The 13,268-nt window shown below is 44.4% G+C and overlaps 2 protein-coding genes across 3 annotated transcripts in view; both read right to left on the bottom strand.

Annotated features, from left to right (window-relative positions):
- The window catches only part of LOC113409582 (dual specificity protein phosphatase 22-A-like), a 41,016-nt gene extending 39,194 nt beyond the window's left edge, over window positions 1-1,822 (bottom strand). Inside the window, exons 1-2 of the mRNA XM_026663678.1 lie at window positions 1,713-1,822; window positions 1,493-1,568 (exon numbers count right to left, since the gene is read on the bottom strand). Of these exons, the coding sequence (XP_026519463.1) occupies window positions 1,493-1,513 (21 nt within the window). The 5' untranslated portion in view covers window positions 1,514-1,568; window positions 1,713-1,822. The remainder of the gene's footprint in view (window positions 1-1,492; window positions 1,569-1,712) is intronic.
- Window positions 1,823-5,727: 3,905 nt separating this feature from the next.
- Window positions 5,728-13,025, bottom strand: LOC112108575. 2 transcript variants are annotated; one of them, XM_026663677.1, is made up of 5 exons: window positions 12,918-13,025; window positions 10,998-11,071; window positions 9,014-9,178; window positions 6,822-6,953; window positions 5,728-6,003 (listed from the first exon to the last, which is right to left on the bottom strand). In XM_026663677.1, the coding sequence occupies exons 2-5, from the start codon at window positions 11,068-11,070 to the stop codon at window positions 5,867-5,869; spliced, it is 507 nt and encodes a 168-aa protein (XP_026519462.1). In that variant the 5' UTR covers window position 11,071; window positions 12,918-13,025; the 3' UTR covers window positions 5,728-5,866. The 2 variants fall into 2 exon arrangements, with proteins under 2 accessions (XP_026519462.1, XP_026519461.1); XM_026663676.1 differs by having other exon boundaries at window positions 9,014-9,181.
- Window positions 13,026-13,268: the final 243 nt, after the last annotated feature.

Consider the following 13,268-nt stretch of genomic DNA (forward strand, 5'->3'; position numbering starts at 1 on the left):
CAGCTATATTATCCCCATAAAAGTCCAATAATTATGTATAATAAACCCAGTCAGCAGTAGGTAAGGCCTCGACACACCTTAGGGTAGAAAAAAATCTCACAAAAGAGGGGGGAAAATAATTCCTAATCGTTAATCCCACTTTGAACCTGCAGGATCTAACAACACAAGATTTAACAGTGGAATAGGTCTCCAAAATGTGTAAAAATACATATTATTTGATTCTGATGGCTGTATGGAGTTACTGAGCTCTCAAGAGAGTAGTAGAGGACTTGAAAATGGCTCTGAATTAGAAATCGGAGTTGTGTATTAGTGTTGATGCCCTATGGATAACACATACCTACTCCCCTCTCTGGGAGAGAAGAGTGCTGTTAGCAGAGCACTGAATCTGCCAGGGTAGCAAGTCCCCAAATACTCAGCACTGATCTTCCCCAAAGTTTGAGAGGTTTCAGTTCTGAGGTTTGGATTTGGAGCCATAAGACATAAGCCCCAATCCTGAAAGGGTGCCCCCTGCAGAGCTCTTATTGCAGGACCAGGGCCACAGTTTGTCCAACGAGTGACAATTTTGAGATCCAGGCTGTCTTTGGAGAAGTTCTCATAAAACAACGCCCCAGCCTTTCTTGCAGGGACGCCAGCCATCCTGTTTGTGAAACTGGTGTTATACCACGATGCAGCAGCATGAGGACAGGGTGGCGAGAGTCTGTGCTGATCTCTATTTTAGTTCCAGGATCTAATTTTAAATTAGATAAGTCATGCCTCTCCCAGTTATTTAGAGACATGAACAGTAATCAATCCTTCCACTGCCTGCACTAGAGTAACAAACACCCCATAAAAATCTACTTTCTCTCCCAGTGAATCATATCCAGGTGAGAGCAACATACCAAAAATAAATATAACTGGCTAAAAAGTGGGGAAAATACAACCTCACTCCCTCTCACATGGGCACAATAGTGAATTAGGGTTTAATAGGCTAACTGGATTGGTGAGTACTGGCTCTAGTGATGCTAATGGTGTGGAGTTCTTATTACCCCAGGAACAAGAAATGAGGGTCCAGACCCAGTCTAACTTTTAACATTTTTTCCTAATGGTTTTATTATTCCCTTCCAGGAAATGATGTATTTGTATTGTGGTAACACCTAGGAGCTCCAGTCCTGGATCAGGACTCCATTCTGCAAGGTGCTGAACAAACAGAGAAAAAAGACAGTCTTTACCCCAAGGAGCTTACTGTCTACGTATAAGCAACCCAAGGATCCTTGCTTGTTTTAAAAATGATAGTCTTTAAAATCTCTCTTCTTTTCCCAGGGAAAACTACAGTAAGCCTCTAAGCTGTAAGAATCATACAGGGCATAGAAGGGGAAGACTTATCAGATCACATTTAGGGCATCCCCTCTTTCCTACTGGTCAGTGCAGCGGGCTGGAGAGGAGTAAAAGGTTCTTCATAAGCATCAGGGTTACTGCCTCAAATGTAACAGCTGCAGTGTTGAGGTGCATGTACCTTGCTCATTCCAGACCCCATGACAGCTCTTTCCCAAGGCAAAGGGTGCAGGTTTCTTCTCAGTAACCAAGACTCTCTGCAACCAAACAAATCAGGACAGTGAGATCTGCCTCCTCCAAAAGAACAAACCAAAGCTGTGTGTGCTGCTGCCAAGGGGCGAGAGTGGGACGCATGCACTAGGGGGGAGTTTACAGAGCCCTAGCAAATTCAGCTCACCTACCAGCTGCAGCAGCTCTGCCTAGGTCTCAGCAGGACGAGGGAGAACTGAGCACTACAGCCAGTGCAGGGCAGAGTTGGACGAAGGAAGGTTCCCAGGATGTGTGTGGCTCAGGTTTCTCTTCCGGATTCCCTGTCCCTCTGGGGACTCTCGCATGCACACCGGCTCTGAGGAAGCTTTTGGAGTTAGTCATTCACTCATCTCCATGCAGTACTGTGCCTTTCCCCTCTCCTTTGCCAGTCCAGTCCTGGATCTCACCGCAGCAGCTGCTGCTGCAAAGGAAGGTGCTCAAAAACTCTGTGGTGGTGAAGAAATGTAGCACAGGAAGAGGATTTAAATATTTTGATGAGACGCTGTCTGTGCTAGTGCAAGGCCAAAGCAGCAGCAAGCAATCCCTATGCTGATGCAGATTCCTAGGGCATTCAGCAGGACACCTACCCACATGCAGTTGGCTATTATCCCCACGGCTGCTCCTTTCACCTGACAGACAGTTTAAGTCTCCCTCCCTTCCCCCACTACTTTCCCTTCACCATCTGCTCCAGGCATCTGTTCACTGCTCTCCCAAGTGCTTCATGGCACAGCTGAGCTCACCTGGTGGGCAACATTCTGCTAAAGTGCTGTCTGGACTATAACTCCTACAGAACCAATTCGTTTCTCTCCTTTTTTAGGGCCAGATTCTATTCTCACGCAAGCTATAGTCAGACAAATCTCTATTGCTACAATGATCAACACCCCTTTCAAGATCCATGGCTCCTACACATGCCTATCACAACACGTGGTGTACGCTCTCGAATGAACTCGCATAGGAAAATGATAGAAGATAAAAACACCACAACACCTGGGTGAACGCTTTTCACAAAGCAATCACTCTATCTGACCTATCAGTCCACATCCTCAAAGGAAACCTGCACATCTTCAAAAGATGAGCCTGGGACCTTACATTCATAACTTTGCTAAACCCTAAAAATCATGGACTGAAGTGAGACACTGGTTTTATGGCTGATTGTTGTAATCAGGGTTCTAACTAGAGAATTAACCCCTAATGCTGAGTTACAGCCCCCTCCCCCCTTTCCTTTCCACCCTATGACTGGAGGGGTGTTAATGGGCCACTTCACCTTGAAATATGTTAACTGCTGCTAAACAATCTGTTCCACCTTATATTTCCCAGACCTGAAGAGCTCTGTGTAAGCTCCAAAGCATGTCTCTCTCTGTGGAGCTACTCCAGATTTACAGAGAAATACAGTCAGAATTTGGCCCATGGTATTTAAATGATTTTTTTTTGTTTGTTTTGCAATGGGGGGGAAGATGTTCAAGTAATTGAGCACGTATTGGGGGTGAGGGGGGAAAGTGGGTGTTAGATCAATCAACCCCTCCGTGGAGGCCGAAACAAACTCTCTTCTGAAGAGGCGCAAAATTACGTTTCACTTTGAAAGAGTCAGTAGCACACATCAGAGGCCCTTAGCACTAAGAAAAACAAAACAGCAGCAATTCAGCATAGTAGTTAAAACCTGGCAATCAAATATCTACACTCCAGCACGGGATGGAATGTCTGCATTACCCCCTAAATCAGGGGTCGGCAACATTTGGCACGCGGCTCGCCAGGGTAAGCACCCTGGCGGGCCGGGCCAGTTTATTTACCTGCTGACGCGGCAGGTTTGGCCGATCGCGGCCCCCACTGGCCGCGGTTCGCTGTCCCGGGCCAATGGGGGTGGTGGGAAGCCGTGGCCAGCACATCCCTCGCCTGTGCCGCTTCCTGCCGCCCCCATTGACCCGGGACGGCGAACCGCGGCCAGTGGGGGCCACGATCGGCCGAACCTGCCACGTCAGCAGGTAAATAAACTGGCCCGGCCCGCTAGGGTGCTTACCCTGGCGAGCCGCGTGCCAAACATTGCCAACCCCTGCCCTAAATCATCTTCCAAACCAGTTGGATTCTTTGGAAACAATAAAATGGTAGAGACCTAATTCTAATTCCCAAAACAGATGGGAGGAGAAAAAGTGACAATGCCCCTATTTAGGCTGCCAAAAAAAAAAAAAAAAAATACTGAATTGACATGACCCACAAAAGGCACCAACATTGGTTCACAGGATACTGACAGGTGCTTTGAATTTCACGGTCATCATTCTCTTCCAAGTTTAGAGTCAGGAGCAACAGAATTTTGCTGCCAGGTTTACCACTGCAAAACTGACCATACCACACTCACCTCTGTGATAGACATTCCAACAGTGGCAGCTCAGTTTACATAGAAGGAGACATTTCAAAACGCCCAAAGGTGAGTTTGGTACACAACTTCCCTTGAAAGTCAATGGGAGATGGGCATCTGCCTGCCTTTGAAAATCTCCTCCTAATTGTTATATTAAATGCATGTTGAAAGGTTCATTTCCTGAAATGAAGATTGACCACTTGACCTCTGGTAGGGTAGGCAGTGGTAGGCAAGGAAGGGACCAGAAATTATTTGATGTATAGCTTTTTCTCTGACCTTTTTCTCTGACCATCCTCACCCCAGCACAGGAATGCCAAACATGTGACTGGCTTTAGAATCAGGACACCCTCCTGTGAAGGGGAAGCACTGTCTCCTAGTTTGCAGGCAGGGAAACTGACAAAGGAAGTTAAAACCAACTTAAAAAACCCCCACTCAAGTGTGGTACCCAAAAATTAATGTGCACAAACTGAGACCACTTGTAAATATTTTGACCTAAAGACTTGCCCACAGAAATTTTATGGCACAGGTCACTGTTAGGTGTCTCCCTAGGAAAAATCCAGCAGCTACAGGATGTAGAAAGTGATCCCAGAGGTGGCTCACTCCACAATGCCATCAGTACTGATCAAATATCGTGATGTGTTATGGGGCACTTCCCCCTGCCCAGCTGGACACACTGTTTTTACATCTAAATTACTTCACACGTTATGCCATTGCTGCAAGAGAAAGGGTGTGAAGCTGGAATGCATTCAGACCAAGTTTAGGTAAATACAAAGGGATTTTAGGTAAACAGCTCATTCCTATTGGATAAGGTATTACTCATTTCTGAAAACTTTAGTGTTGCTGACGTTCTTCCAGAGATGAAGTGATCCATTTATATGGTCACCCTCTAGGATGAGAGGCTGACTAAGTATTAAATGTGTATATTGAAATATAGTCCTCACCATATCTTGGATATTTCTCTTCTCCCTCAAGTAAGTTTTGTTAATTTGCATTAAAAAAAAAAAAAACCCAACACAGTCCAGGCCCAAGCACAGATGAGCTAATGGCCTCTCCTTATCCCACTTTATTATAAACTTCCCCTGCCCTCCAAAAATGACAGTACAAGTGTGGAACTGACCATGGGTCAGAATGAAAATGGAGGTCAGAAGCTAGACAGTGAACATTCTCAGCCAAGTTTCCTTAAAAAAAAAAAAAGGGGGGGGGGGGGGAGAGGGAGAGGGAGAAATGGAGTTAGATTGAAATCTGTCAAGCTACTGTGTTCTGCATAGTGAAATTCTATCTGTGGGATGAAGCTAGCTTCCAGGAAAGCTGCTGTGGGCTGTGATCTGCTTGTACTGAATGCAGTTTAGATCTTTATGTAGCCATACAGATTTCTGGCTGTGCAACAGAAACACTTTAGATATATTTTCTTCAGACTGTTTCTGTTAAACCCTTGCAACAAGAATTCCAAATGCTTTGTGCTAATGAAAGATAAATCACCACTTAATAGTGGGATTTCCAGGGCCAGTGGCTTAGATAAAATCACTTGGTACACAGCAGCATGAAACTTCACTATTTCAGTAAAATAAGTTAGGATGAGGTCATGTACTGGAGCTTTTTAACCTGCATTTTTAATTTTTGTGTTATTCTCTATAAAATAAGACCCCCTAACTTAAAAATAACTGGCAACACAGGTGTATCATTCCCCTTTACTGAACCCATAATGCTGTACCACAACCCATGACAATACAGTAATACTTAAGACTTCGCCCCTTAGCAAATTGTACTAATCATTACAGCCTGCACAACTGAAAGCATTTAAGATCAATACAAGAAACTTTCAAGTAAACCAGACATTTATTAGCATTTATATTTAAATGGAGTTTGTTCCAGTACATAAGCAGTGAGGTCACATGTAGGTAATGGAATCATTTCAAATTCAAGTGGACAGCAGGTCCAGTAATCCCAGGAGTGATTTTACTTCTTCCATTCGTTCTTGTCGTAGTCCCATTTGGCTGAGAAGCCCTCGATTGGGTTAACTCTCATATCCAGCATTCTCTTGGTCTGCATAGCCACCCATTCCTCAGAGAGGGTGTGAGGAACAGGACCATAAACTGCAATTCAAAATTCAGTTGGGATTTTATTGTGACACAATGACGTTCAATGCCATCTATTTGATCTCATGAAAAATGCACTTTTATCAACTCAAAGCTGATAATGCACATTAAAAGACCCATCCAGTGAATAAGTCCCGTAAAATCTATTTAGTTTCCTGCATGAATTCTAAATGTCCAGTTACGGATTTGTTGCTTGGCAAGGATGCTGTAAGAAGGGGCAGCCTTCTCCCGTACCTCACCTTGTTAGCAGGGAGATGCAAGAGGAGTCCTGCCAACTCACTGTTGTGGGTGGTTCAGTTAGCCACTCTTAACTGCTCTCTGTGATGGAGGTTATCTTTGGGAGAAAGGATCTGAGCTGGGCAGTTCTGAGGGTTAGAGGAACGCTAGGAGCAGCCAAGCATGTTGAGAAGGCTTGGACTGGAGTCTGTTATACGATTCTTCATTTTCTTGTAAATAAAGCCAGACTCTCAGAAGGGGGTGAGTTTTGATTCTATAGTGTGGGGACTGTGTTTTGAAGGAGGAAGGGAAAGCTGTGTGATCACTGGTACACGAATATGGTTTCCCCAAGCACATCTGATTAAGATTCCGGGATGGTTAAGCTATTTACCTGCTTAAAGCCAATAGGAAAGAACCTTGTAGAAACCAGTATGGCTTAAGGTTTCAGCATTTCCTAAATCACAGTGTCTATCAGCATCATGCAAGATTTGGAGTTCTAAGCACAGTTTATAGTAGGAAAACTTTTTTTTTTAATTGAAAATAGATGAGCTAGTTTGTAAGATTAAACAACATGTTGTTCTTACATGTTGTTTACTTACCATACAGTCTCTGCCAAATGATAATCAAGGCAGTGAAGCCGAAGAAGAAGAGCATACCACCAATAACAGTCTTCCACTCGTTTGATCCCCTATTCATTTCAGCAAAGGTCTCACAGAATTTGATACGATACACTGAAAAGGAGAAAGCATCAGTCTTTTTTACTGCATTATTTGTAAGCTACACAAAAGACTTCTCCCCTGAGTTTTAACAACTAGCACATGGCTCCTGAGGCTGAACGTACATCTTACAGAAACTACAGTACATTTGTTGGAGTCTATTAGGTTTTTGGAATATTTTTTAATCACTTATTTTCCTCCACAAGTTTATAGATAGTGGAACCCAATTGTGCCACATCTATTTTAATCCCCCTTTTCAAACAGTTTATTGAACGGTATGAATCATTCAGCTTGGCAAAGAAGTGGCTGAAATCCTTGTGCATGAGGACTGGGGGGTGGGAAATATATAGAGAGAGGATACAAATTTGTAGAGCAGATCTAAATTGCACAGAAGTTGTAATAGCTTTTCAGTTCGATACCATCTTCCACACAAAGATCTCATGGCACTCTACAAACGTTAAGCTTCATCACACCTCTGAGTTAAGATACTATGTTTAGCCTCACTTGTAGATGGGAAAGTCAAGGCACTAGAGTGACTGCATGACCTTGCCCAAGGTCACAAAGTGAGTGACAGAATCAGGAATAAAATCCAAATCTCCTGACTCCCTGCATGGTTCTTTTGTTTTAATAGGAATTGTCTCGTAGCTAATCTGGGGGTTGAATTGCATTTGAAGTTTTTTAAAAGGCTATTTCTACTCTGCTAAAGAGTCTTAGTTTCGTCCGTATTTAAGGTATCTTGAAAAATATCATTTAAAGTGCTTATTGCATATGTAGAGAATCTTCAGAAAGACAAACATATTACACCTTACAATGTTGAAGTGACACAAGACTCATGCCACTGGCAAAGAGGATATGACAGTACACATTGTACATACATCCCAAGCTGTTGGGAACCCTCACAAGATACCTCAACACAGACTGGTATAAAGTTACAGTTTCACCTGCAACTCTAGATGCCGGTGTGTCTAAGTCTGAGCTTTAGCCAATAATGTTAAGGTTTAATACTTTATTAATCACAGACTAAAAGTATGCAAATATTTCAGTTCTGTGCAGTATACTTTGCAATTAATAGCAGCTGCTGTTAGCAACAAGCGATAACAAATGATATTTCCAGCCGTTTCCCCATCATCGAATAAAGAATCATATAATGTAATTCAGCTTTTTTAATGACATAAGCAGGGGAGTTGAGAGGTGTTAATGTTCTCCACTACCCAGTGTGAAACCTGGGTTTCACCAGCTTCCCTCTCCTTCAGCCAGCAACTTAATTCTGTGGGAGTTAAGAAGTGCCTTTGACTGCTGAGCAGTCATCCCTCCACCTGAAGGATTCGGACACACAGATGGTAGCTGCAAAATGGGTGTAAAGTAGAAGGGGGGAGGAAGCAGAAGCTTCTAAAGCTCTAAGGAGAGCAAGAGGGTTCTCAGAAAGCCAGAGTAAGCAGTAGGGCAACATGCACAGCTTGATGTCCTTGACTATAGCATACAGCCTAAGCTCATTACAGCTTAAGTTGGGAATCACAAATGAGCAGTTATTTCGGAGCTCTTAAGAACAGCTATCAGTTGGCTGAAGTAGTTGGGACACCCCGAAGTGAAGGAGAGAACTTGTAGGGTGATTCTGAAGTAACCCCAAGACACTGCATCTACACCACTATTTGCCAACAGAGTTACCTCTATACAAACTCTACCATGGGGCCTTTATCAATGAGTTTAGGTATCAATGTGTACCACAGGGGGTTAATGGCAAGCCTTTGAGACAATTAGGACTCAGACTGCTACCGCAGATGACTGATACTGCGATCAGATTTGGGGAGCAGGGGGGGGGGGGGGGGGGGGGAACGAAGACTTTTGCATACAGAAGAGTTCCAATCACTTCAATGGGGCTCCAAACTGACCCAAGAGTCTCTACCCACACAGATCCATTTGCAGGATGAGGGCTTAAGACTAGAGAGTTGGAGGTTTCCTTCTTTGTTCATCTGTTTCCTAAGAGATATCCATCAATACTGTATGCACAACAGACCAGATTACATCATCCTCGGCAGTAGGGTTGTATTTTATTTTTCAGTGCCCTGAGTACCTACATCCAACCTTCTCATCAATGGAGAGGGCACTCCATGATGCCTTTTCCTTTTCTTTCAGGGCTTTCTGCTCAGCAGAGAGATTCCTTACGTATTCCAGTTGAGGCAGGGGAATGTCACGACGATCAATGTAATTTGGAAGACTGAAGTCTTCCACTTTCGCAACACCTGCTTAAGAGATAAGAGAGAGTCAAATGCACATATGTGCAGAAGCCAAAAGTACCAGGAGAGCATACCTGAACTTCTAAGGTTAAAAAAAATGCCAAGTAAGAAGTTTTAAAGTTTTAAAGAGAAATGCTTCGGTCTGATTTTTTTAAACTACTATTGTTACAAGAAACACCTAAGATTACTATAATTTAAAGATTAAAAGAGTAATTCTTTATTCAATTTGTGTACTGTGTGTGTGTATCACAGCATCAAAAGAGAGATTTATTTATTTTTTAAATACCCATTAGTAAACATTTTCAGACTACAAAAATTGGCAAAGGGTCTCAGAGGAACTTGTAATACCTGAAACTAACGTCAACTATTTTTTCCCTCCCAAAATTTACTCTATTTAAAGTTGACAATCTTCCTTTAAATATTTAGAAAGCCCTCAAGTTATATTTTCCTACACAATTTCATGCAATTACCCTGTCTAGGTTCTATTAATCCAATATCCTTCTAGGGCTATTATAGTTCTGTGATGCCATCTACTGGTGATGGCACAGATCATCAACTAAACTTTCTTGCTACTGGACAAGTAAAGCCTGGTCTACATTAGCAAATTAGGTCACTTTAGATGTGTCAGGGGTGTGAAAAATCCACATCCCTGAGTGGCGTTGCTAAGATAATAAATATAAAATAATAATATGTGGAGATATATCTGTTTCATAGAACTGGAAGGGACCCTGAAAGGTCATCGAGTCCAGCCCCCTGCCTTCACTAGCAGGACCAAGTACTGATTTTGCCCCAGATCCCTAAGTGGCCCCCTCAAGGATTGAACTCACTACCCTGGGTTTAGCAGGCCAATGCTGAGCAATCCATCCCCCAGGCCAATTTAAATCCCTGTGTAGACTGCGCTAGGTCGACAGAAGAATTCAAGTGCAGCTGTGCTGATGTAGTTTTTTAGGGATTGTCTACACTGGCACTTTACAGTGCTGAAACTTGCTGCGCTCAGGGGTGTGAAAAAACACCCCCCCCCCCCGAGTGCGGCAAGTTTCACCGCTGTAAAGTGCCAGCGTAGACAGTGCACCAGCCCTGGGAGCCTAGCTACGCCCCTCGTAGCCTCTCCCAGCGCTCTGCCGCAACTACACAAGCCACGTTAAAGCACTGCTGCGACAGCACTTTAACGCTGCCAGTGTACACAATTCCTTAGTGTAGATAAACTCTAAATCAGTGTGTCTCACCACTCCTTGATTTGGTTTTTGCTGCCTTGTTTTCACAGTTACTGCTTGATATTTGCATAATATCCCATCATCTCCAAACACACTTAAGTTTGAAATGCCCAGCCTGTGCTGGGTCAGTAAATAATATCCTTAAAGTACCAAATTACAAAAAAGATTCCCAAATAACGGTGTGCTGCCAACAAACCACATTTGGCTCTCATAGAAATTGCTGTTATAGCAGAGCTAGGTCTGTGTTCAGAACAATTACAGATCTCAGTGTACTTTTATCTCAAGTTTTCAGAGAAATTTAATATTGCTCAGCGTATAAGAACATGGATAGAGGATAAATTGCATTTTTAATGGCCATAGTTACAAAAATTCTTTAAATGCAATTTTGTGATCCTCTTGTGAAGTGTTTCCAAACACTTTACTTAAAAAAACAGCTTCTTCTGTTAAGAGGACTTTCCAGTCTTTGCTATTTGTCCCAGTGATTAGCTTGGGCTTTATAAACGCTTGTTTTTACAAAATTTAAAGCTGCTCATAATGGGTGATTTAAGAAGAGGCACATAAAAGGTTAAGTTACTTCTGCAGTCATATTTAAAATTAAACAAGTTACCTACCATGTCCTCTCAAGCAGATGGAGGTGGAAATGGCACGCTTGCCAATTAGGCTAAATGCCCTAGAAGCCAACATTCTAAGGGGAGAAAAGATAGAAAATTGCCAGTTAAAAGATGTCAGATTCATAGATACAATTGGAAGAATGCTGTCCTCCATCTACTAGAATATAACAAAGCAATTGAAGACGGATGTGTTTTTTTCCAGGCTTCTTCTCCTAAGGAATCACATAATCGCCAAAACCCCCTCAACTCTTTCATGACCTTTCAACAAACCAGGGCTCATGGGCAGACAGGGTGATAAGAAGGAAAGAGATTTCAGATGCAATCTTGGAAGGGGAAGTTACAAATAATTAAGAATATTATTTCAATAGTTGCAAAATATACCCTAGCCCTTTGTGCATGGAGTCATTACAAGACCTACTAGCAACAAAAAAAACTAGATTTTGATTGACAATGGAACAAGCATCAAAAAAGGCATAATGCCAATGGTCACCGTGAAGATGAGTATTTAATATATTTTGCCTGTGTTACTAAAATCACTTAAAAATAATTTAAAAAATTCTTTCAGCTTTAGTAACTTTATTTTTCTCTCTACTTTTCATTCCTCGGCTTAACTAATGAAACTAGATCAGTTAGTTTCAACCTTGTTTACAGAGGTTTTTGCACTACCACTTTGCACTACCAAGTTGCTGCTGTTTTGGGGGTTTCAATTCTGTAGGCAAATAACATTTTGAGGAGAATGTGAGGAAGACATCTTGACAAATCAATAAGATACATTTAGAAAAATCCTAGACACCTTATTCAGTGCTTCCCAATGAATCCTAAATACTGTATAGTTAAAGGCATTGGTTCAGGCCAGATTTCTCAACCTCTTCATGAGGTGAGTCCTTATTAAAAGTTTTCATGACCCCCCTACATTTTCTATAAAAGAGTAAACAAAATATTATAATATGCCTATATAATTTGTGTGTGTTACAAGAGGCTGACAGAATATGTGACCTTGAAAGGTAAGGGTGTATGGGGAAGTGGAAGGGCTAGCTTGTCTTTGAATTATTGTTATAAAATTTTCAATGCTGTCCAACACCACTCCCCCTCCCTTTGCCTCTTGTGACTTCCTGGGGGGTCCACAATCCACTGATTGAGAAACACTGATCTAGGACTAAATTAAACATGGATTCTATGTCTGACTATGACTCCGACTACGACTTTAGTAAGTTACAATCTCTGGGATGCTTCTGTTGGGTAGGGTACAAACAAAAATTCATTCATGTTTCCAAAATGCTGGGATACTACAGTAACGGGAGCACGGAGAAGGCAATAAATTAGGACATCTCCTGTCTAGCAGGAAGCTCTCTGGAGCAGGGACTGTGTGTATTTTGTGTCCTGTCCAGCACAGATCAGCATTCAATTATTAAATCCTCTCCTCCTGGTAGGGACCTCACCCCTACCTGATTAGGACTGAGTTCCCAGCTCGATCTCCCGGGCCCGGCCTCCCACAGAGCTGGCTCTCCAGCGCCACTCGGCCTCTGCCTCGCCCCCTCTGCCCGGCCCAGCGGCGAGCCGATCCCGCCAGCGCACGGGGAGCCCGACTGTTACCTACCCGCAGGGGCGGGCGGGGCGCCCTCGAGGGAAGCTGGAAGCGGAGGCCGCAGGGCCTGTGAAGCGGGACAAGACAAGGGGGCGGAGGGTCATGGGGCACTTGGGGTGAAAAGGGGGCCCCCACCCCCTACATGGCCCTATAACGGCCCCAGCGTGTCCCCTCGGCCAGACAGCGCTCCCTCACCCCCCCCCCCCCAGCTGCCCTTCCCACCCGGGATACCCCTCCCCCACCGAGCTCCCCTCCCCCACACCGGGATAGCTCCGGGAGGACCCTCCCCCCTGTCCACGGAGGCGGAGTCTGACCCAGCCCAAGGCCTTTCTCACCCGCCGCTGCCAACGACCTGGCGACCGTCCTCTACGCGGCTGCCGCGCCGGAGACGAGAGAGAGGCGAGGCGGAAACGCTCTGGCGCACAGCCCGCCGGGATAGCGGAGGAGCGCGCTGCGGCTGGAGGGAAATAGAGAGCGCCGCGCCGCGGTGCAGAGTGGGACGTCGGCGGACTTCCGCCCCTTCGCTTTCTCCGGGGGCGCTTTGCGACCGCGCCGGGCGGCTGGGGAGCGCTTTGCGGCAGCCGGCGGGGAGAGCGAGGGCGTCGCGTGCGGAGGACTGAGGCGGGAGCCGGTATCTTAGGGGCCGTCCCGGAGGAGCCTCACGCGGCCCGGCGGGGAAGCCCCAG

This window comes from Terrapene carolina, unplaced genomic scaffold (assembly GCF_002925995.2).
Source record: "Terrapene carolina triunguis isolate 2854851 unplaced genomic scaffold, T_m_triunguis-2.0 Scaffold33891, whole genome shotgun sequence".
Lineage (NCBI taxonomy): Eukaryota > Metazoa > Chordata > Testudines > Emydidae > Terrapene > Terrapene triunguis.

Coding starts and splice junctions, on each gene's coding strand:
- LOC112108575 (XM_026663676.1), bottom strand. CDS start 11,070: ATGTTGGCTTCTAGGGCATTTAGCCTAATTGGCAAGCGTGCCATTTCC. Junction 9,182..10,997: donor CATCTGCTTGAGAGGACATG/GTAGGTAACTTG, acceptor TTATCTCTTAAG/CAGGTGTTGCGAAAGTGGAA. Junction 6,954..9,013: donor CATTGATGAGAAGGTTGGAT/GTAGGTACTCAG, acceptor TCTCCTTTTCAG/TGTATCGTATCAAATTCTGT.